Source organism: Haliotis asinina, chromosome 11 (genome assembly GCF_037392515.1).
Source record: "Haliotis asinina isolate JCU_RB_2024 chromosome 11, JCU_Hal_asi_v2, whole genome shotgun sequence".
In the NCBI taxonomy this organism is placed as follows: domain Eukaryota; kingdom Metazoa; phylum Mollusca; class Gastropoda; order Lepetellida; family Haliotidae; genus Haliotis; species Haliotis asinina.
This window is the reverse complement of record NC_090290.1, coordinates 22,217,360-22,242,310: the sequence shown is the minus strand read 5'-3', so window position 1 is coordinate 22,242,310 and position 24,951 is coordinate 22,217,360. Positions and strand designations below refer to the sequence as shown.

The window sequence follows — 24,951 nt, the reverse complement described above, 5'->3', positions numbered from 1 at the left end:
TGTTTATTTGTCCAAGGTGTGTATTGTTTGGACACTGTGATAACTAAATGTTTATCTTAGACATTTTCTAAGGAATGGGGAAGTACCATGAGAAGATAAGTCAAGTTATGGATATGTGCACCCATGAAGATCTGGTTTAGAACTGATCTTCAGTAACCCCTGCATATCGTATGAGGTGATTAATGAGATCCGTCCGGATCACTGACTCTGTTAACACATCATTGTTTCCCAATGATGTAGATCAGTGCTCATGATGTTGATCACTGGATTGTCTGCTTTTGTACACTTCAAATCATTTAAGCTTTGTAGTTGAGAGGTACATGTACGCAGACTTGGTCTCGCTCTATGGCTGAGATTATGTTGATGTGACGTAAAACTCTGCTCAACCCAGCCCACATAGCTAGAAATGCTTCATGTCTGTTGCTTACATAGTGGGATACAAATGGCCAAGTCTTTCAAATCAGTTTTGACCCTTGGACTTACCAATAACCTATGATTCTTCAATGAAAAGTTTTTTGTATTGAGCTAATAGTCAGAGAATCTTAGTGACGCTTAAAGATCCACAAGGATATTTATTCTTTTGAAAACCTCTATCCTTTTTTATGCTCATACCATTCTCAGTTGTGGCAGCCATTTTTCATCTCCATTTCAGGCCTTGCAGGAAGTGTTCCTATCCTGTTTTCCTCAAATAAATGAGACTTGATGTCTGTTACTTAAATACACTAACATTAGGTTATGAATTTCAGGGACAAAGTTTCTGTCAATGAGAACATTTTTGCAGCCGAGTTTGTATTTTATGACCCTTCATTCAATACTAACTTCGAACAGTTAAGCTGCAAAGAGTTGTTTCCCTTGATGTGAGCTTGCATCAGAATGTACATCATGGTAGGTGTGAGTTTCGGTCAGTTTTGTTTGTCAAAAAGTACAGAATTGTGAAAATAACCTCCATTTCTAATGTGTAATTTGTACCGGGTCATTTGTTTATGTCTTGTTCTAAACCTTGTACCCATGTTTCTAATGAAAGGTGAAAAATTGGTGTATATTTTTTGCCTGTTATGGATGGATGATCTGCTAGACTAGTTTAAAGGTAGTTAAAATATATTGGCATGAAATAGAAAAACAAACAAAAAAACAATGCCAGTGTCCTTCTCCTCAATCTATAGTCCTTTTGAACTGCCTGAAGTCCAAATCAAGTATTTGAAACTCCATCTTGCATGGACTTATTCACTTCCAGAAGTGATGAAATAGCCTTGCTTCTCTGCAATAATTTTTAAAAGACAGCTCAGACCAAAAAATTATGAAATTCTATTTGTTTCTGAAATTAAATCTTTATCTTAGGAAATCAGTAATCTTGCAAATATATGCTGAACAGCAAAAGAAATGCAATTTTTTAACAAAATAAATCTCTTGAAAGAAAGCGTTCGTGTGTATTGTCTTCTATTTAAAAACTCAACCCAAAAAACACAAATCCAGAGTTGCATTTCTTTTGTTATTCAGTATATTAAGACCACAACTGTCTCATTGGAATGGGGATGACAAATGGATTTCATACAGTTCGACATTTACCTGGGTAGTATGCACATAACAAACACAATGTCCCTTCAGGTGTAGGTCGATTCCTTACTCAAACAAGTATCCAAAACAATCCCCTTTGCTTTACTTACAACTCTTCTCTCAGTCCGTATATTCTGCTGATTGGCTTGTGTTTCTCTGGTTGCTGGGCAACCTGGATCCTTGGCCAATTTATTGGAATCACTTGTTTATGTAGACAGGAGTTTGGAAGATGTTCAAAGATGTACAGCTGTTTTGACACGATGCCATAGGACATAGTTGACAGCTCTTGAACCTGTGTAGGTAGACTTTGTATAAATCAAGTACTGAGACATGAATACACAGAATTTCCAGGAACATGTAACCCGCAAAAATTGTTTACAAACTATTTTCAAGTCTTGCAAGCTTTTCTTTTTCTCCACGTATGAGAATAATCAATGCTTGAGAACTGGTAAACTGGCATTCATAAGGAGTGTGCCCGGATCTTTGGTTCTGGGTATGAGTTTCTGTGCATGAAGAATACATTGTGGGTGCGGACTGCTTTTGGTAATAGTCGTGAGAAAGACTTTTGTCTTAAATATCTGGATGTTTTTGTGCTGTGGCTTGATGAATCTTTGTGTTTCTATATCACCTACTACCTAACTGTGTGTGATGACTGGTCTGTTGGAGACTTGAATCGATGCAAGTTCTACAGTGCAAGCGCTGACATTGTTACGCCATGCAGACGCAGGTGCACATTTCACAGCCACAGATACCTGAGCCACTGATGTGTGTTCTAGTAGAATGCCACTTCGGCTCTGAAAGCATTGATTGATTCCTAGATATCACCTGGGTTTGGCAGCTGGACCAACTTTTTGAGAGGTTATTTTGCCCATCCTCAAGACGTGTGTATTGTTCTTCTCACAAGGTGTCATTGTGCCTGACTGGGCTGCCATATTGATCAGTGGGGGATATATACGTGAAGAGTTTGTTTGATCAGGATATTTAAAGAAATTGCCATCGACCCGCACGTGGAAGGTCCAGAGTTGGGATAACGGTGCTTTCATCACATGATCTTTCCAGATTGTGACACAGCGTTAGGAAAACATTCCTGTACTGGTTAACGCAAATAGGATAACGTTTGATATCGCAATAGTCTCTTCTGTTCGATTTCCTACAAGTTGAATTCTATAATTGATGAGGTGAAGTTGGAAGCTTGGAGTACAGTGTCTGTTCTGTGTGTGATTCAATTTCTGCATGTGAAGGTTGGTGCTGCTTGCCTGTGCACCAAGCTTTTGCAATCACTGGATTACCGAAATTACCGTTTGACTTGTGGTTTCTCTTTCAAAAACGGCAAAATTGCTGCCATGTGTAAGAAGTCAGTTTATGCCAGGATGAAATACCGACTTTTAGAATGGCGCCATCGGGCACACGAGAGTCAGAAAACAAAGGTAATTCTGGGAATTTGGGTAGCTGGTAACTACATACACTATTCATTTGTACTTGACATTCTTTTATCATTCTCTTGATGAGACAGAGAACTTCATGAAGTATTTATTAGAGTTGATGTTTATATGGAGTTAGGACAGTCAGAACCAGTATATCGATTTAGATATGTCTGTTTCAGTGCTTTGGCAGAGATGGTTGTCAGCAGACAGAAAATATTTAATGTCTGCCAATTTTTTCATATTCCATCCATGTAACGAGGATCATACTGTCAGACGAGTGTGTATGAATTATGAAAGTTAAATCATATTACTATTGATTGCAACTGCAGGAGGAATACTTTTAGTTTGTGATTTATGAAACAGGCATAATCATAAGCCAGTTAGTCAACGACTTGTAATATGTATATTGACACGTTGTTTTCTCCCAAGTCTCATTAATTAGGATGATTTAAAAAAAAAATGGAAATGTTTTGTGAGCTCAGAAAGAAATGATTGTTATCTGTTTCTCAAAGTGATCTGAGATGTTCGTAAGCCAATGTTATTTGATGGCTTTATGGTGACCTTGCATAACTACCACCTTTGCGCTAAGATCACTCTGTGGGATGGGTGTCAAATTGGTAAGGAAACACATTACACTAGGATGTGGGTCAGCGCTGTGTTGTGATGCGCAGTAATATGTAAAGCTATATTGATCACCAGTCCCAGGGAATAACTGATGTTGGATCATTCATTTAAGAGTCTTTACTTAATCTGATTTGCCTGATTGTCTTCATGTGGTTGTTGCCTGACAGTGGTCGATTATGCCGTAGCTAATGGGGGCGATGCATACTCTGTGTTTGTTACCTGAGGGTGGGGAAAGTTGATGTCTATATGTCAATATGACATTGTCAGTGCGTGTGTGGTTTTACATTGCCTTTTAGCAATGTTCAGCAAAAGTATTGCAGCAGGGTACTTTAGAAATTTTCTTTCAGTATTGCACCCTTGTAGAGAGGATTTAAGATTTATAGGCTTATTCAACATCCCTTTGTCTTTTTGAACACTCTCTTGCAGATTGCTGTGGTTTGAATCCCATATGAGTGTGATGGATGATTTAGAGGTGTGCAGATTATTCTAAGAAAACAGAATCATTTAAGAACTATTTATTATTATTTTACTCCAAAATGTGTTTACTGGATACCTTTGAAAAATTGTGATGGAGATTATTTATGATTTTGTTTGACTCCATACACAGAACAAATTGAATGTTTTTGTGTTTTCATTTTTTTTCAAAAGACAGAATAAATAAGTAAATGTTAAACAGCTGTCCTCTTCCCTCCAAACCAATACTATCTGGGTTCCCTGACAAATATTTGGTTTGACCTGAAATATTTTATGTTTATGTCTGCATGGGTGACAGGACCTGTTTAACTAAGGACAGTTGACCCTCAGTTGTTTGATAACAAAATCTGCTGAGTAAGGGAATTTCTACTGTTTTCAGGTTTCCACAGTCAACTGTGTCAGTGTTACAGCATTACAGTGTTTCACTGTTACAGGGTTACAGCATTAGAGTGCTGCACTGTTACAGAGTTACAGCATTATTTCTAGACTTTCATTAAGCAGGTGGCCAGAACAGTCGGTCATAAATTCCTGTTTGAAGTGTCAGACCTACCTTGTCAATGTTTCTTGGCTAATATTAAAACCAAATTATAACTTTATTTAAGAAAAAAAACATCTATATCTATTCTGCAGACTCATTTTGGAACCTGTAATTTAAATGTAGGTATTCAACTGTGATGGTTCAGGATAGTCAATCTCAAAAAGATTTGGAGAAAAAAAATGAAATCCAACAGAAATTTAGGATGATTAATTTTGACATGTCCAGTCTGACTAGGTCTAAAATTTGTCATTATTCAAGGTTTCATTTGTGATTCATATTTTATTTTGTAGCTCAGTATTTTCAGAAATGAAAAGCAACTTAAGTTAGTCTTGGTACAGCACTGCTCAAGTGCAAACTTGGGATTGAAGGGAGATAACTCTGTTCACACTCTGTACACCTCTTGCGGCTTCGGTAGAGATCATGCTCTTTTCAATGCCATTGGCTGCCATAGTAATGCAATCTCACAGCAATTTTTTAAATGGAGATGAAGTAACAAATGATTTATATTAAGAAACTTCTCCATGCTGTTTTTGTAGAACATGTCCAGCTAGAACTAATAGGAACAACTTGTTACCCTCTTTTATGTAGGGCCAATGTATATCAAATGTGGGCCGATGTTTGAATGACATCACAATATAACAATGTTTCTTTGTGAAATACCCCACATTTCATTGTTCTTTGCCAGAAATGACATACATATCTGATGTAAACAACAGGCCAGATATACTCAATATTGTTTGGTATATAGTTGACAAACAGATGCTACAGTATGGGGAGAGTACCCAGCAATGTATGCAAATAATATCCAACATTGTTTTCAGTATATTAACAAATTTTCAAGATATTTTTCCAATACCGTATTTTCACTAAATTCATGCCAGGTCTCGTGTGTGTCATGTGTGTGTTTGCACTGGAGTTTCCAAATAAAATACTAGGAATTAGGAATCTATATTATATCTATAGATACTTAAAGCACTGCGTCTCCAACAAGCACAAGGTCAGGAAGTCCGTTGGATAAAAAATAAGCACCTGAGCACATAGAGGAAATACGGTATTCATGACATACTTAATCAATGGTATGCTGTTTGCTTTCCACATTCCATCATTTTCAATCCAAATGTTTTGTGTAAACAATTTATACAGAGTTAGTACCCAAGGCGCCTAAAGCATTTTATAAACACAACCAGTTATGCTCCATCTATGAAGGAAACCATGGTTGTATATTGATATTTTAATAAATGGATGCCTTGTATTGACTTGAGTCTGAGTAAAACGCTCCTCTGTGGCGCTATCAGTTGTAAATAACTTTGGTCATGTGGTAATTAGTTACAGTGGTGCTTGACATATCCCGGTGGCATATAGAAATAGTTGCCAGTAGGCTATGCTTGTTGGTAGAGGCAGTATTGGGTGGTCTAGTCACTTAGTTAATTTCTTATCATTGCACTGGGAAGGTGTGATTTCTTGCTCATAATATCAGCCCCTGGTTTGCCTGGATCTGACCGTCTGTTATTTCAGCTACTTGGACAAAGCCTGGTTAAGGTAAACGGTGTTCTTGTTTTATTGCATACCAGTTTAATCTTGGGGTGGTGGGGTAGCCCAGTGGTGAAAGCATTTGCTCATCACTCCAAACACCAGTTCAATTTCCAGCATGGGTATTGTGTTTGAACCCTATTTCTGGTGTTCCCCACTGTGATATTGCTGGAATATTGATGAGAATGATGTAAAACTAAATTCACTCTCTCACTTACTCATGTAATCACATGGCAATACAAACATAGTATGCAGTGAGCGTGATCGAGTTTTGTGTTGTACTAATTTATAAGCATGTCTGTTTGATTCTGAACTTAACCTTGAACGTCTCTCACTTTTTGAAACATTTGAAAGACTCTGTGATGTCTGAAGAGTGATCCAAATGAAATGTTTGAAAGATTATAGTTTTTAAATGAAAGTTGTTTTGTGGCAAATATTATTTCCTTTCATGATAAGAACCTGGAACTTGATTGATGAAACGTGGAGGAATGCATTCTAATGTATACCTGTGTAATGCATCTTTATCTGATTGTAATGATACTTAGGTCACGATAACCCCCAATGCGGAAGATTCAATAGTCTTTGAGCTAGATTAAAACAGCCTATGTCATGAAAAGGTTGTCTCATATATGTAGCTTATCATAACTCAGACACGGTAGCTGAGAAACAAATCTTGATAGTTCTTTCCATTGGGCGGTGTAGCTTAGTGGTTGCATGTCATCTCATCATGACTAAGCCTCGCGTTTGATTTCCCACAAGGGTACAATGTTTGAAAGCCATTTCTGGTGTCCCCCATCGTGATATTGCTGTAATATTGCTAAAAGTGGTGTTGAACCATACTTACTTGCTAACACAGTATATACTGCTTGCCACAGACTTATTAACGATCTGTTACAGGACCCTGAATGAAAGATAAAGTCTTGTGTAGTGACCATATTAGGTAGTAGGAGAAACAACCCATCTCAGTATTTGACAGTCGGTTTGATATAAGGTATCTGATTTCCATGGTGACTCCCCAGACTCCCCAATATCTCGAAGAGTTACTACACAAAGGGTGGACATGAACTGAAGGGTGAGCCTTCTCCCGCTGGTATCTTCTGAGAGTTGGCAGTTGTGAGGGTGAGGGTATCAGCATAGAGGGGTGAGGGCATCACTAGTGTGGGGTGAGGGCATCAGTAGTGAGGGGTGAGGTTAGTGGTAGTGAGGGGTGTTGACGGTCCCTGTGTGGCCAGTATGACTCTGTGTCTGATTAAACATCTGGCATTAGCCTTGCTGACAGCTCAGTCAGATTTAGTCTGGAGAGGTTAAAAGTTATCATCAAAACTAGAAACTCAATCTAAGTGTCTAAGGCATAAAAAGAGAAAAATGTTTCATGGATATCAGTGCACTATTTTGTGGTTTATTGTTTGGTTGTAATATGTTAATGGGTTTATTTTATGATGTTTTTAGCGATATTCCAGCAATATTACTGTTGTATTGGAATAAATAAGTTTTCTTGTTATGTGAAGCAGAATTCGTTTGTGGTATTTAAAGAGATTAGTCCTAAGTCATTTTTGTAAGGATTCTCTGTTCATCCATTATCAGGTTTGTTTTCCTTCAACAAGTTAAGAAAATCTGACTGGTCTCAACATATGCTTGGCAAGCATTTTCCTTACAGTTCAGCCAATCCTAAGAACTCAGTTGTGTAACAGATTACGAGACTTGAGAGTATTAATTTCGCACGTTCTTACCTGTGGTGATGAATTACCAGCCTTCATCAGGATCTGCACACCTCTCTTTGTTAGGACATTTACATAATACCAGCTTGCTTAGCTGTGTCACTTTGTGATGAAGGTATTAAGTGCAGACCTTGCTTTAAAAATGTTGGCTCCACCTCTGGGTTGACCGATTGTTTGACTAGATATCAGATATTGTTTAAGTGATGGGCATCATTCTGCAGGTACCAAGTTGAACACTCCCTACCCTCCAGTAGATTCAGCATTTTATAAAATGAATCCTTGACTATTGCACAGAGTTACATTGTATCCCTTGTATCCCTTTCAGATATCAAAAGTGATAAGTTGGTCAACAAAAGTGTAAAATGTGATTAGATACAATGAATTACCATATAAATTCTGTTTCCTATTCTTCTAGGCATGGTTTCATTTGCAAAAATTTGGAAAACCGTGAGTCTAGTCTCGGGAACTAAAAACTGGTGTGGTCATGAAGATATGTACTTTTGTCATAGATTTCTTAATGCTGGCTGTGCAAATTTCTGTGAAGAGTTGTAGCCCTTTATTATGCCAGGATCATGGGCTCAAGTTACACTTTTCACCCTGTTAAGGATTCTAGGTCTGCTGTTTTTGGAACAGGATAACTAGTCCACTGGCTATGCTTATGACAGTGATTTTAATCACATGCTTGACAACTTACCCAGTCCCTCACCCTAAACTCACAAGCTGACTGCCTAACTCACTCACCCTAGCAGACAAGCCTTGGACCACATCCTCTTGTTGGATACGTAAGTGCACCAATAGACCTTGTCATGATATATGAGAATGTGCTGTTCTTCGACCAGATTCTGTCACTCGGTGTCATTCCATTCAAAACATTTTGACCAGGATTTGCAGGTGGGTAGACATAATGACAGTAGCTACATCACCTAAATACAAACTCAGAGTTCATACCATCGTATACTCATAACAACTGGAACAGTTGCTGATAAAGTGGGCCTTCACTCATGACAGGGACTTTCCTTATTTGATTCCAGGGCCTCATTCAACAAGCCGGTCTTTACATAGTAATAATCATATCTCTCATATTTTAGCATCACGGGGTTGGAGGGGTAGCCGAGTAATTTAAGTGTTCGCTCGTCACAGCGAAGTCCCAGGTTCTATTCCCCACATTGGTACAATGTGTGAAGTCCATTTCTGGTGTCCCCTGCCATATCGCTGGAATATCGCAAAGGGCAACCTAAAACCTCACTTGCTAGCTCGCTCACTCACTCACTCACCCACTCACTCACTCACTCACTCACTCACTCTGTATCCTTTAGTATTTTATCCTGAGCTATAATTTACCGTGGTTTTAAGACCACACTGTAAAATCTGTTACAAAAATTCCTGGCTTAAAAACATGACTGACTAGATTTTTGACCAAAATACTTGGTAGGTCTCTTACTTACATATAGTACACTTGATGTAGCAAATGACAAGCTAAGTTGAAATGACAGTTCTTAGCCTTGGAAAGCCACTGAAATTTAGTGTTCCATGTCTAAATGAGCCTGAATTACACAATTAGCTTGGTGCTTGAGGTGTAATGAGATAGATAAGTGTTAGTTCAAACTGGAAAGACTAATGTTAATTCAGACTGAAAAAAAAAAAAATGTGGTTTCAGTTCAGACTACTGAGACTGTAGTGTAATTTCAGACTGAACAGAATGTAGTTTCAGTTCAGACTGGAGAAACTATTGTGTTAGGTCAGACTATTGAGAATGTAGTGTTAGTTCAGACTGAACAGACTCTTTGTGTCAGTTCAGACTAGAGAGAGTTGTGTTAGGTCAGACCTAAGACATTGTAGTGTAGTGTCAGTTCAGACTTGTCGTAAGAGGCGACTAATGGGATCGGGTGGTCAGGCTTGCTGACTTGGTTGACACATGTCATCGGTTCCCAATTGCGCAGATTGATGCTCATGGTGTTGATCACTGGATTGTCTGGTCCAGACTCGATTATTTACAGACCGCCGCCATATAGCTGGAATATTGCTGAGTGCGGCGTAAAACTGAACTCACTCACTCACTCACTCAGACTAGTGAGACTGTAGCGTCAGTTCAGACTAGTGAGACTGTGGTGTGATTTCAGACTAGTGAGACTGTGGTATCAGTTCAGACAAGAGAGACTAGTGTCAATTCAGAGAGACTAGTGTCAGTTCAGACTAGTGAGACTGTGGTGTCATTTCAGCCTAGTGAGACTGTGGTGTCAGTTCAGACAAGAGAGACTAGTGTCAATTCAGAGAGACTAGTGTCATTTCAGACTAGTGAGACTGTAGTGTCAGTTACGACTAGTGAGACTGTAGTGTCATTTCAGACTAGAGAGACTGTGGTGTCATTTCAGACTAGTGAGACTGTGGTGTCAGTTCAGACAAGAGAGACTAGTGTCAATTCAGAGAGACTAGTGTCATTTCAGACTAGTGAGACTGTAGTGTCAGTTCAAACTAGAGAAACTGTAGTGTCATTTCAGACTAGAGAGACTGTAGTATTAGTTCAGACTAGAGAGACTGTAGTGTCAGTTCAGAGTACTGAAACTGTAGTGTCATTTCAGACTAGTAAGACTGTAGGTTTAGTTCAAACTACTGAGACTGTAATGTCATTTCAGACAAGAGAGACTGTAGTGTCAGTTCAGACAAGAGAGACTAGTGTCAATTCAGAGAGACTAGTGTCAGTTCAGACTAGAGAGACTGTAGTGTCATTTCAGACTAGAGAGACCAGAGTGTCAATTCAGGCAAGAGAGACTGTAGTTTTAGTTCAGACAAAATAGACCACAGTCACAGTTCAGACTGGGGAAACAACTTGTTATCTCATTACCCAATCTCATCCACATGTTGGAGGGATGTTCTAAAGTTGTAAAACAAGCAATAAAATTGAAGAGTTTTTTTAGCCCTTTTCTCGCTGCCTCTTTTTCCCACCCAGTATTTTCTGTTGACTTATCTGCCAGAAACCCACCTGGTCACAAACTGCCTCTGTAGATTATTTTATCGTCACTTTATTAGATAGTGGCGAGGGAGATAGATAAACAAACACTGACAATGACCCATGTGAAACAGAAACTTGAATTAAACTGGTTGGCAAGTGCCGATATAGTTAAAACACATGTCTTCAGTATGAAGCAAGGTAGTAAAAAATGTTTTCTAATTCACAGTGATATAGGACAGAACTGTCCTTACCTCTGACCCCTGACTCTTTCCTCTGACCCCGCCCCCAGCCTCTAAGCCAATCGCTAAGGTTCCCACCTGGGTTTTCGTCCAATGTGCAGTTACCTGTGAAGCTATGAATAGTCATGAGTGGTGAATACTCAGTTGTGTGCTTTCTCTGGTAGAAGTTGGTATGTAGAGCTTAGTGGATCATACCATACCGTGGAGTCTAAGGAGAATGATCCAAGCGCTACAGCCATCCACTCCGAGTCTACTCCAAAACCGCCGTAATGACCGAGCTGTAATGAGGACAGAGGCACGCATCGCGGCAGTGATGCTGTGCAAATGTTTTGGTCAGTGTCTTGGGATGACAGGCAAAGACAGGGCCTCGAAACAAGTAAGCGACAGTTAAGGCTTTGTTTGCACATCCTTACCTGTGTCATACATGGTGACCTGTTACCTTGTGTCGGTCAGAAGTGGTCGTCCTACCCCTCGTACATCATATACCGCCCTCTGTAACTGTGGCTTGACACCAAAACAACTCAACCTGTCAAACTGAGTTGTTGACACAGTAGATGTGTTCTGAATATCTCTTTAGTGTAATTTTTTTTCCAGTTTGTTTTCATTGAAATCTTTAGTGAAGATTTTGTGTTTTCCATTCATTAGAACACTAAATGTAACTGGAATTTTTTTAACATTATTTTTTGTGCTGTTAAATTCAAAGGGTAGTAAGTAGCGTCTGCTTGTTTAGATATTGTTTTTTTCTTTTTTAATCTTTAAGTATTTATCTTTTGTGAAAAAGTTTAAGGTGAAACTTTATTTGTTTTTTGTTAAAGCATAGTTTGTTGTCTGGGATCTAGTTCTTGCTTCTTTATCATCTGGTTTTTTTTTGGTCATATCTGTTTATTTAACCCATCCTTGTCTTGAAACAGTTCCACATCTGCTGGTTGCATAATGGTAGGAGCAGTCGGTGAAATTAACGACAAAAAGCAAGGGCTCCTATCATAACCTTTGTGATTTTTTATGAGACTTATTGGGTCCAAACACCACAGCAGACATCTAGAGCTTTGAACACAAGTGCCTCAGAACAATTTACAATCACAAAGACTCCTGAAAATCGCACTTTATCACAGTTTATCATGAAAAATTGAAGTTGGTTGGGTGAAATGATTGTGAATTTAAGCTCTCAATTTATTGAGAAAATTATATTGTTGAAGGAATGCATGCAAGGGCTCAGGGTTTTATGAGTTGTGTACAGAGATCTAGAGGGTTGTGGGTTGTGTACAGAGATCTTGAGGGGTTGGGTCGGGGTGGAGTGAATGAGGGTCAGCCGAGTTGAGCTAGTTGTCACGTGTGCAGGTCCATGTTCTGTTTCTTCAGACTCATGTCAGTCTGTATGTCTCTTCTTTTAATTGCTTATATTCATTTGTTTACTTAGCCAGTATGCAGCCATCTCCACTCCTGGATCCGCCTTTCCAGTAACGGACAGTTGGTGTAGCTGTATATCTACCCACATCCTTGTTGCAATATAATCATACTGTCGAGATCCACCTGTCAACATAGCAGAGACTCAATATGTGCCTCACAGCTCATGTTATACCATTAGGCCAGACTAATTTCATTGCTTGTTTTATGGGTCTGCCTGTCATAGTTCTTAAAGAACAGGACAAAAAATATATATTTTCCATTCAAAACATGAAATCTTAATTTTTGCATTGGTCAAGAAATTTAACTGACATGAACTTGTTTTAACTTCTTTTTTTTTTGTCCTATATACACTTCAAAAATTGCTATAAATGATGTACTTTTCATATTTGGAAGGAATATTACTTTCACTGGTGTTTTTCACTTTTCCCTCCTGCGTTGAGATTTTCTGAGGACAAAAATCTGTAAAACAAGAAATACACTTGGTCTGGAATTACATGTAGTGTAAGGATATTGACAAAGGGGAAGGGGGTGGGGAGATTCAGGATGTCTTAATGTTGAATACAGATGGTGACTCCGTGCATATCCTGGACACTTCTCCGGCAAACCCTGCAACCCTCAATCTCTTCCAAGTGTGTCAACCACCATGTGTAATTGCTACACGAAAAGCGAACATTAATGAACAAGAAAGGTCAGCGTGCTGCTAAATTAAGTAACGTCTAACCACGTGTTGGAAGTTGACACAAGCTAATGTCCTGGCAGCAAGTCTGTGATGACATGATTAGATAACACCAGTATTGTAGGTACACACCTCTGTGAGACCTGTTCTGATCAGATGTTGAACTGGATGTGTAGCTCCCTGTAAACTATGTGTTAAATGTTTTTTAAATTTCCCTTAAAAATAATAATGTATTGTGAGATCAAACCCAATAAAATCTGGAAACATATTACCACACACCCCCCTTGAAAAAAAAATAGAATGTTATTTTGTCATTTCTTTCTGTCATATTTGCCTTACTCATTTCTCAAAATGGATTTTGCAAATGTCTATCATTCTGAGTGTTTGTACCACACTTTGGCTAATGTCCTGAACAGAAATCATGAAGAGTAAATGCACATCTCTCACAAATATATAGATTTAAAATGTTCACCAGCAACTTATGTTGATCGTTAGAGGTGACTCAATATGTCAGGTCTGTTTTATGTCATCAGTGCAGATCGATGCTCATTGTATCGATCACTGGAATGTCTGGCTCTAACAGGATGACATGCAGACTGACTCAGTGAAGATGCTATAGAGACAAGGGTGTCTTTAAGTGCCTTTGTAAACAGTTTCTTCTGGGATGAAACAGTATACTGAACACTAACGAAAACTTTGTCAAGGTTTCTTACTTTAGATGACATTCCGTTTTTTGTTGTGTTTTTTTCATTTTCTGAAAGACATTATTGTCTGAGTGTTGGTCAGTTTGTGAAGGTGTTTCAGGAATGCCACTGGTCTTTGTGTGATGGTGTTTGAAGCGAAATGTCAGCCATCGCAGCCTCACGTGTACTTGTGGCCTTCCATTGAAGCAGACGTTCATCTAGTGTTGTTCATGAAGATGATGTTGAAGCTGAGGTCGGAGTAGACTTATTGTGGTATCATCACACTCTTGTGTTGGGTGCGTTTCCTGGTGTCTGCGTACTTTTAGAGTACACATCTCACGCATGTAGCTACGTGAACAGAGGTTGTGACCTTTGCTACATTTTTGTGAAATTTTGTCAAAACCGTGTCTGATTTATGTGTGAGCAAATCCAAAAGTGATCGTTTGCTCAAAGCCATGCATGGTTCTGATGCTTGTGAACCACGTCTCTGCCTAATGAAATGTTTGATTCAAACTTTTGTGGGGCGGTGGTGTAGCTTAGTGGTTCCAGTGTATGCTCATCTCGCCAAAGATTCCCCACATGGATGGGATATTGGTAAAAGCAGCATAAAACCATGCTCACTCCTTCACTTATGATCACTGGATCCTTTGGTGCTAAGGGAAGTAATTCTTCACTCCAAACACTGTGTATGCACTGCTCTGCATTTTGGGGTGGAGCTCGCCCCATGAGTGATCTGTAAACATTTATTGAAATCTCTTATCTGACTCTTTTTTTCAAACTGTTTCCTAAAAATATATTGATTTGTGAGGGGTGACTTTTTACTTAAATGTTGTCTGATTTTTGTGTATGATCGTGAAAACTAGCCTTTACAATACAACTGCTTGAAGTATTTACTTAGTAATAATATAAAAGACATGCTACTGAATATATTGATTATATGAGAATATTTAAGTGTGTGTGAGCTGAAGTTGAGTGTTATGTACACTTTAGTCTAGGCAAAGAGCTTCTCTGAAGTTCTTTGTAAGTACTTTGTTTTCATCCAGGAGCATGAAGAATGATTTCTTTGATCTATATATCTTGATGTGCAAATTTTGCCCTCATTAACATTTTCCTGAACTAACCATCTGTCAGCGATTGATGCAACTTATTATGAGGACATCGGTTTGACATTGTCAAGATCGTTTTTTGACCTTTGGCTTTGTTTAAGTTTAAAACTGAGGTGGGTATCTGTGTCAGAATATGCACTCGTGATCATCACGTTGTCTCGTGGAGGGAATGTTTGTCTGGTGCAACACAGGCATGGCAACAGACTAATGGTTCTCCAACCCCTTATTCACATACAACAAACACTTACATAACATGGCATGCTGTACGGTGCACCAACTGAGACCACAGTTTATTCGTAACCGAATAATTATGTAATTGCTACAGTTATACCAGAGTACATTCATTTAGACTTAGATAACCCGTCGTCTCATCACATCACAGAATCAGCTTCAAATCTGCACACAACATCTCAAGGTTACATGTTGGACAGCTCATGGCAATTGCTCCCCGATGACTCACGTATTCTAACGGCTCGCCAGCCTGGACATGTCCGTCCCACTCAACAGTGCCAGTCATCGGTCTGTAACATGACACGAGAATTAAACATTCAGTATAGACCACATGCGTATATACAGACAGTGTATATATCCACTCACATAAACATCACATAACATACAGGACACATCAAAACTGACCGCTGGTGCACCGCAGCTGAGAATAATCTAATTCAAATTTCCCTCCCTTTTATACCTACCAGAGCGCCCCCATACCTATAGCATTACTTCCCTTTGTTGTATCTTCCGACGCTAGGAGAAAGAAATTTCATTCTAATTCGTGCCTCAAACGAAAGAAATTATATTTCTCCAACCCCTTATTCACATACAACAAACACTTACATAACATGGCATGCTGTACGGTGCACCAACTGAGATATAAAGAACGGGCAGATTTACAATCCAAGCGAAAGAGAAACTTTTAAACGCTTCTCAATATCATCTTTTACATAACCATCTTTTGCATTTTCACTTTTCCATCTGCCATGGCGCTTAAACATTCTATCTGGAATGCCATTGTTTGCGGCTGCAGTCGCTCCGCCTGCTCTCAAGCTATGCAGACCAAACTTTGATATATCACTAACATGTGAACTAAACGCCTCAATGAAAAGCTCTCTCAAACGTGAATATGACATCGGCTTATTATCACCTCTCAAAATGTAACCATTTTTAGTCTTACTCATATTTCTGAATAAAAATTCAGGATCTTTCAATTTGGTAAGCTTCAAATATCGCTCCAACCATGCTACAGGGCACTTATTTGTACCTGTCCGGCCTATAATAATCCAGGCCCCATCTCTGTAGACATCAGTTTTTGATTTCTGAATAAAAACAGCCATGTAAGCTTGATAAAATACAACATCATTCCGAGTTATCGCTAATAACTCCGACGATCTCATGAAACCTGAATAGGCTAGAAGGCACATTACAACAGTTCTCATTTTATACAATGAACATTCATCAGCATTGTCTGGTACAATCTTATTCAACAACTCAACTGTTACAGGCTCTTTCTTACAAACAGGCTTGGTTAACTTCCTCTTAGCGGCTTCAAGTACATTTCTCACTAACGTACTCTCTGTGGGGCTTTCCAAACCAACCAAAACATGGGCATGTCTCAAACTATAGTAAGCTGTCTGAACAGGTGAGAAAGATTCACTTTGCTGACACATCGCTAACAAATATAAAGAACAGTGCAAAGGTGATAAGGGCATATCTGTCGACATACCATGGGCCAAAGCCCATTTCTTCCATGCTTTAAAGCCGTAATCATACTTCTTATTTGTGGAGTTTGCTCTCGAGCAGGACAAATGCTCTGGAAGACTTCTCACGAGCGCCCTCATAGGTGGAGGTAAAGTCAATATCTCACTTCTATATACATGTTCAAACACACCTGCAACACGCAAACAACATCAAAATTCCACATGTAAAGCCATCATGTTGAATTTTAAATCGTTTACTCCAAACAACCCCCCAAACTGTCTGCTTGGTACATATGCTTCCTTACAAGTGGGAAGATACATCCAATCTTTAACTTGGGGTATAAATACCCTATTAGGGCACAAAATAGGCCAGAAGTTAGCTGAATACCATACAGGAATCACGAGAGTTCCCTTGGCATGACACTCTCTCATGTGTTTAAGAACACGTGCAATCATACATATAGGAGGCACTATCCAGTTATTGTCGTCACCCCAGGACACGGATAAAGCATCCACTCCGTCACTTCCCGGATTCCAAAATCTGGAGTTAAACCTTACAACTTTAGTATTGTAATATGAAGCAAATCTGTCAACGTCAAATGGGCCCCATTTGGCAGAGACGTGTTGAAACACATAATCCTGGATACCCCAGTCATCAGCATCTACTATCTTACTCAGATAGTCAGCACGCTCATTGTCTAACCTTGGTATCCACTGCATGTCAACTCTGATATTATATTCATTACACAGCCAGAATATATCTAAAGCCAAAGCTTGAAGATCAGCTTTCATGCTACCTTTGGACACAATCGACTCTACATTTTTATTGTCAGTAAACCATTTTACTTTGTGAGATTCCAAAATGGAAACGAAACTTTTCATAACCAGAAACACTGCCTTCAGCTCTCTCCAAGTGGAGCTTCGTGACGCTTCTAGTGCTGACCACTGACCATGTGATATGGCTTGCCCAACTTCTACACAGTACCCACCGAAACCAGAATTACTAGCATCACTGTAAACTACCCGTGTAGGAATGCTTGCATAGCATAGAGTGCACTTACTGAGTCTGTCAATATGCGCTGCCCAAAATTGTAATTGATCTCTACTCAAATACGATAGCACCACAGGTGCCTTCCACGATGAAGCCTGGAGAGTCTGAATACTCAGAAACTTTGTCATTAGTTGACACAAAGTACCAACAACCATCTTCATAGCAACTATCTGTCCAACAACCGAAGCCAAGCTCTTCACCGGAACTGGTACAGTAGAAGACAGAAGTTCTCTTATACTTTGCTTAAGCTTACAAATTTTCCGTTGAGGGATGGACAACTTCATGTGTCTGGTATCTATGATAAAACCCAACCATTCGATCTCCTGAACCGGCTTCCATAGTGACTTTTCTGCTTTTGGAACAAAACCTGCTTTTAACAAATCTTGTTTGACAATTTGGCCAACAATTGTCGTTTCACATTCGGAAAAACTTGACAGGATCCCATCATCTAGGAAAGTAACAATCTTGTAACCTTGGAAACGCCAAAACTTTACCAACTGTCTGGTAACCTTGGTAAACACATAAGGAGCTGTACTCAAACCAAACGGAAGGACTAGAAATTTAAAATACTTCTTGTCTATTCCTGATCCCCATGCAAATCCTAGAAACTGCGTATGTTCATGGTAAATATCAATATGGTGGTATGCAGAATGAATGTCGAATTTCACTAGCCAATCATTCTTTTTTATGTACAACAATGCAGTTCTCCAGTCTTCATATTTAACTGAAGCCTTCCACAAATGTTTATTCACTCTAGACAAGTCTAAAATAAGACGCTTCTTACCAGAGTGTTGTACAGCTACAGATAAAGGATTAACAACGTAAGGCTTATCTGAACACTGAACAATCAACCCTCTGCGCAACAAATCTTGAACAGCCGATGACACGAAGTCAGAATTCTCCTTAGCAGATCTATTGTTCCTTATATTCATTCTTTTTGGGGTAGAATAAAAAGGTATTTTGTACCCGTTTTCAATAATGTCTACTACAAAATCAACAGCACATATTTCTCTCCAAAACGAAACATGACGTTTTAGTCTACCCTTCACAATTATATCTAGCCCATCTTGTTCATATTCATAAAAGTCATTTGTAAGGCCAGGTTCATCAACGTTTACAGTATCATCACATAAGGTATACTCAACTTCAGGTTCTGCTTCCTTGGAACGTATCCTACTCTCTGTCAAGCTTCCCACGTTGCTGTGTTGTGTTGCTGAGCAAGGGACACTGACGTCTCCAATGGCTGAACTCGCCACACATGAAGCACGCTCCAGACCTTTGACCTCGGCCACGAAAATTACTAGACTGGTCACCAGCATGGGAATCCACTGAAACCTGAGTGACTGTCGAGGAAGGACGCTGGGTCGACTTGTAGGGATGCAACCGTGCGGAACGAGACGCCCTTGTCTTGATTTTCTTAATGGCTTTGCTTTCCGCTCTGTTGATTCTTTTGTCGTCATCAGAATCTGACGCCAATTCATGAGCCACATAATTGCGCACTGTTTCCCAACCCCCCTCTGAGGAATCGGCTATCTTTATGTGCTTGTTTCTTGTCTGGAACCTGGAAACTTCTTCATTAATCAATTCCAAGGCGTAATCAGTCTTACCATATTGAACTGCAAACCGTATTTGTTCTAAGTTTTCCAAAGCTTCTGAATTAAAAGAAAACTGAATTTTGTTCCCTTCTCTTTTCCACTGATAGTCCCTCTCAGCTTTCAATTTATGCAATTCTTTTGATGTTTTATGAAACTCATCTCGCAGACCTTCAATCTTCTCATTAACTGCCTTCCTAATTTCAGCTTGTGATTGATCCAACTTTTTCAAAATGGCGTCTAACTTGTCACTGTCAGTGTTGACTCTCGCGGGACCGTCCATAATCAAAACTGACCGCTGGTGCACCGCAGCTGAGAATAATCTAATTCAAATTTCCCTCCCTTTTATACCTACCAGAGCGCCCCCATACCTATAGCATTACTTCCCTTTGTTGTATCTTCCGACGCTAGGAGAAAGAAATTTCATTCTAATTCGTGCCTCAAACGAAAGAAATTATATGTCACCTGGGTTGTTTGATTTGTGAATTCAGTTATAAAGTTCAGATGACAAGCATCACAGACGTTTTGTTGCTAGTATATTTGTCTTGACATTTGATCCATTATGTGAGAATGTATGCCTGCTGATTGCATGAAAGTTCTTTTGTATTAGGGGTCTGTTGAAAATCTTGATTGATCTAGTTCCACTCATGTTATTAGGCAAAATGGAACTCTGGTCTCTTGTTAGTCAGTTGTGTGATTATAAAGGTGAGCATTATTAGAGTCTAGTAAACTTCATCATTAGGTACAGTGACCTCCATACTTTGGTTACAGTGACCTCGATCATTAGGGTACAATGACCTATATCTTTGGGTGCAATGACCTTCATACTTCAGGAACAGTGACCTCCATCATAGGGTTGTTGTGACCTCCACATCTGGGGTGCAATGACCCTCATACTTCAGGAACAGTGACCTCCATGCTTAGGGTACAGTGACCGTCATCAATGGGTACAGTGACCTCCATCATAGGGTTGTAGTGACCTCCACATCTGGGTGCAATGACCCTCATACATCAGGAACAGTGACCTCCATGCATAGGGTACAGTGACCGTCATCAATGGGTACAGTGACCTCCATCATAGGGTTGTAGTGACCTCCACATCTGGGGTGCAATGACCCTCATACTTCAGGAACAGTGACCTCCATGCTTAGGGTACAGTGACCATCATCAATGGGTACAGTGACCTCCATCATAGGGTTGTAGTGACCTCCACATCTGGGGTGCAATGACCCTCATACTTCAGCAACAGTGACCTCCATGCTTAGGGTACAGTGACCGTCATCAATGGGTACAGTGACCTCCATCATAGGGTTGTAGTGACCTCCACACCTGGGGTGCAATGACCCTCATACTTCAGGAACAGTGACCTCCATGCATAGGGTACAGTGACCGTCATCAATGGGTACAGTGACCTCCATCATAGGGTTGTAGTGACCTCCACATCTGGGGTGCAATGACCCTCATACTTCAGGAACAGTGACCTCCATGCATAGGGTACAGTGACCGTCATCAATGGGTACAGTGACCTCCATCATAGGGTTGTAGTGACCTCTACATCTGGGGTACAATGACCTATATCTTTGGGTACAGTGACCCTCATACTTCAGGAACAGTGACCTCCATGCATAGGGTACAGTGACCGTCATCATTGGGCACAGTGACCTCCATCATAGGGTTGTAGTGACCTCTACATCTGGGGTACAGTGACCCTCATACTTCAGGAACAGTGACCTCCATACTTAGGGTACAGTGACCGTCATCATTGGGCACAGTGACCTCCATCATAGGGTTGTAGTGACCTCTACATCTGGGGTACAGTGACCCTCATACTTCAGGAACAGTGACCTCCATACTTAGGGTACAGTGACCGTCATCAATGGGTACAGTGACCTCCATCATAGGGTTGTAGTGACCTCTACATCTGGGGTACAATGACCCTCATACTTCAGGAACAGTGACCTCCATACTTAGGGTACAGTGACCGTCATCAATGGGTACAGTGACCTCCATCATAGGGTTGTAGTGACCTCCACATCTGGGGTACAATGACCTATATCTTTGGGTACAGTGACCCTCATACTTCAGGAACAGTGACCTCCATGCTTAGGGTACAGTGACCGTCATCATTGGGCACAGTGACCTCCATCATAGGGTTGTAGTGACCTCCACATCTGGGGTACAATGACCTCCATTTTTGCTGGCCAATGATAATCATAAACCCTTGATTCATGTTCCACGAAATAATGCTATTGATAGTCATAATTCACACTTCATATAACACTACAATATGAGTAAAGGGATGACAGAAATGAGAGTAGACAAGTAAATTCATAACTCGGTATTCATAGCAATGATTGATTTGAAAACAATTGATCTACTCACTGGACATTGTTAGCTCCTACCCGAGTCCGATTTAACCTATCCTTGTAATATATAGTCTGTTTGGCTGAAAAGTGGACTGCAGTTTAACTCAAAAACTAATAAGCATAACATACTCAATGAAGCGATGATCACAATATAAAGATCATACCAACTCTGTGATTTTTTTGCAGAATTTTTGTCCTAATAATATAAAAGTTGTTTAACAAACTATCAGTAAAATATTGACACAGTTCACTGTTTTAACGAAGGAGGAGTGCAGAGAAAGGCACAGCCATGTGTTTGAGAAGCACGTGCACAAGTGCCGAGAAAGTTATATATTCATTTCTCGCACACCTGGCTGTCCCTTTCTCTGCACTCCTCCCTCATAACAAATAGTGAACTGCATCAATATTTTTCATGACAGTTTGTTAAAGAACTTTTTTATTTTAAGGAAAACTATTCTGCAAAAACCTCACAGGGTTGGTATTATGTTCTGATTATGATCAGCGTTTCATTGAGTATTTTATGTTTATTAGTTTTCAAGCAAGACTGCAAATCATCGGTCCTCTTTTGAGCCAAACGGACAATAAACATGAGTTATAGAGACATATAATACAGGCATGTTTTCTGCAGACATGTAATACGGACATGTGTTCTACAGACACAAATAAAGTGGACATGCACAATTTACTTGAGCACATGTTGGTACCAAGAATGAGACAAATACAGAAGTCTGAAGTTTCTTTGACAGCACCTCTATTGATTTTGATTTACATATTGCATCCCACTCCTGATGTGTCTGAGAACATTTAAACTTGACTGAGAGTCCATCTGGCTCTGTTAATGTAGTTTATCAATGTATAACTTGCAGAGTCAGAACTGGTCATATTGTCTGCTCTTGTTGTCTGCTCTTGTTGTCTGGTCCATCCATTCTGTTGCAACTTGGGTATGATTTGTGGACATGGAAGAACCTTTCCTCCATGCATTAGATTCCAGATAACAATATATTTTTGTTTTTCAGGACCTAAGTGCCTTTGCGATGCCTCTCCTAGACTCAGACGTGGCAGATGGGAGTATGATGGATGTAGACCAAGACTTCCGTCCCCGAGCGGGATCCACTGGTCTCAAAAGCCTGCTCGGCGGGAAAACCAGGCAACGAAACAAATCGGGGGAAGACAGCAAAAGCGGTTCTCCCACAACATCTTCAAAAGTGAAAAACTTTTTTGACAATTTTCGGCCACGTTCTAAATCGGATGTGTCTGGTATGAAGAAGCCTGGGAAAAAGCATGCAGTAACGATGGAACGTTCAATGGACGAGTCGCAGCTTCATGCACATGGAGTTACCCCAACAATGTTAGCCCCACGGGGTCCTGCAGACCCTATATCCCCCATGGGGCAGATCTTAGAGGGACAAATGATGGATGCCAAAGGGGACAGAGCCAGGCATAAGTCTGGGCCTTCTACCCCTGTTGAACAGTTTATGAATAAATTTCGGACAAGGTCAAATTCAGATTCAAGGCCAAGGTCACCAAGGAAAAAGCTAGAGACCCAGGTAAGAATGATTTCTGTGAATTCATTTTGTCTGTGAGAGCTTTTCAGATTTGTTTTTGTTTGTCAGATATTAAATGTATCAGAAGGAACTGAAGTATCATTTACAAGGGAGACCCTTCGATATATCTGAGGCTTCTGTTTTTAGCATGAGGGTCTTTTTAAACTGTGTTTAGTGCTGTTCCATCAGTCTTAGCTCTATGACTATATTGTCATTGTGAGTTACGTTTCTCACAGTGTTAAGGTCACTATGTTCAATGGATTCTTGATTTCAGAGAAGGTTAGGCTCAGCATAGACTTCCTTTCGTTAATGTAATTGAAATCTACAGGGGGCAATATCAGATATTTTTTCTTGAGTAATAGAAATTTGTTTGTATCACTAGCTATTGCTGTGTGCACTCTGTTACTTCACCTTCTCTTACTATATTCATCTGTATATTTCAAATTAAGGGGGCGGTTGGGTAGCTTTTTGTTAAAAGTGTTTGCTCATCATGCTGAATGCCTGGGTTTGATTCCCTACTGCACTCTGAAGCCCATTTTTTGTGTCCCCTGTTATGATATTGTAAAAAGCAGGGTAAAAGTCACTCACTTTTATTTTATGGGACAGTGGGTAAGCCAAGAGGTAAAGACCCTGGTTCTATGCCTGCAACCCATTTGTGGGTTCCCTGCATTGATATTCCTGGAATTTTGTCAAAACTGACATAAAACCATATTCACTCATTTGTGTTTTTTGTTCATAGTGCTACATTTTGATGATAGTCCAGAATAGAATGTCAGTGCACTTCAGATGCCAAATACACACTCAGCCCTTCAAGCTGACATTCTTAGAACACTATTGAAGTAATTTCACACTCATACAACTTACACTGGTCTTCTAACCCATGAAGATCCAGGTTAGAATTGATCCTCAGCAACTTATACTTGTGTTAAGAGACGACTAACGGACTTGGGTGTTCAGGCTAGCTGACGTGGTTGACACATGTCATCATCAGGATTCGTGCTGTTCATCACTGGATTGTCTGGTCCAGACTTGGTTGTTCACAGACCACCATATACCTGGAATAGTGATGAGTGTGGTGTTAAACAAAAAAACAGCCATCACAGTCTATTGGTCTTTTATCATCGTCAGTTGTCAACGGGGGCGGGGGAGGGGGGATGGTGTGGATTATATCATTATATTACCTGTGGGTGGAGTGAAATGACGCCAGTCTCTGGTCTTTTTTATGTATGATGAAGGCAAACAGGATGGATGTTAAGACTAGAGGCTAAAATAGTGAAGCATGTTTGTGAAAGACTTTGTGAAAGTGAGAGTGAATGACTGTGCATGGTTTTTACATGGCTCTTGGCAATATACCAACAATATCAATTCTGGCTGACACCAGAAATACCCATGTGGGGAATCAAACCCTAGTTTTCGGCCATGAGAAGCAGACACTTCAACTACTAGTCTACCCCACCACCCCTGCATGAGGGAGAACTGATGGTATGTTCCTATGAAGTGTGGAATTTTGCTGTATGGAGTTGCATCTATTGGAAGACAAAAATCTATTGTCATTGGTTTAAATCAAAGTTGGGATTGATTATTTCTTTGTCCACTCGTGTGACTCTTTGTCCAAGCCATTCCTTTGCTCTTTGACCAATGTATTATAAGAAATGTATAAGCTGCATCAGCTCAGACTTTAGCCAAGAGATGGACGATCAGTTACTCTATAACACGCACCCACACATGAGAAACAATTCTTGGTTGTGTCCAACCCATCTCTCCGTCCCTGCGGATTT

The 24,951-nt window shown here is 39.9% G+C and overlaps 1 protein-coding gene across 12 annotated transcripts in view; it reads left to right on the top strand.

Moving 5' to 3' along the window:
* The window catches only part of LOC137256365 (5'-AMP-activated protein kinase subunit gamma-1-like), a 372,719-nt gene that overhangs the window by 264,945 nt on the left and 82,823 nt on the right, over window positions 1–24,951 (top strand). For 10 of the 12 annotated variants that reach the window (XM_067794188.1, XM_067794191.1, XM_067794185.1 and 7 more), the window contains exon 2: window positions 22,646–23,176. In XM_067794188.1, the coding sequence (XP_067650289.1) occupies window positions 22,646–23,176 (531 nt within the window). Of the gene's footprint in view, window positions 1–2,911; window positions 2,982–11,179; window positions 11,428–22,645; window positions 23,177–24,951 lie in introns of those variants that run through there. The other 2 variants (XM_067794189.1, XM_067794186.1) reach the window with 2 other exon arrangements.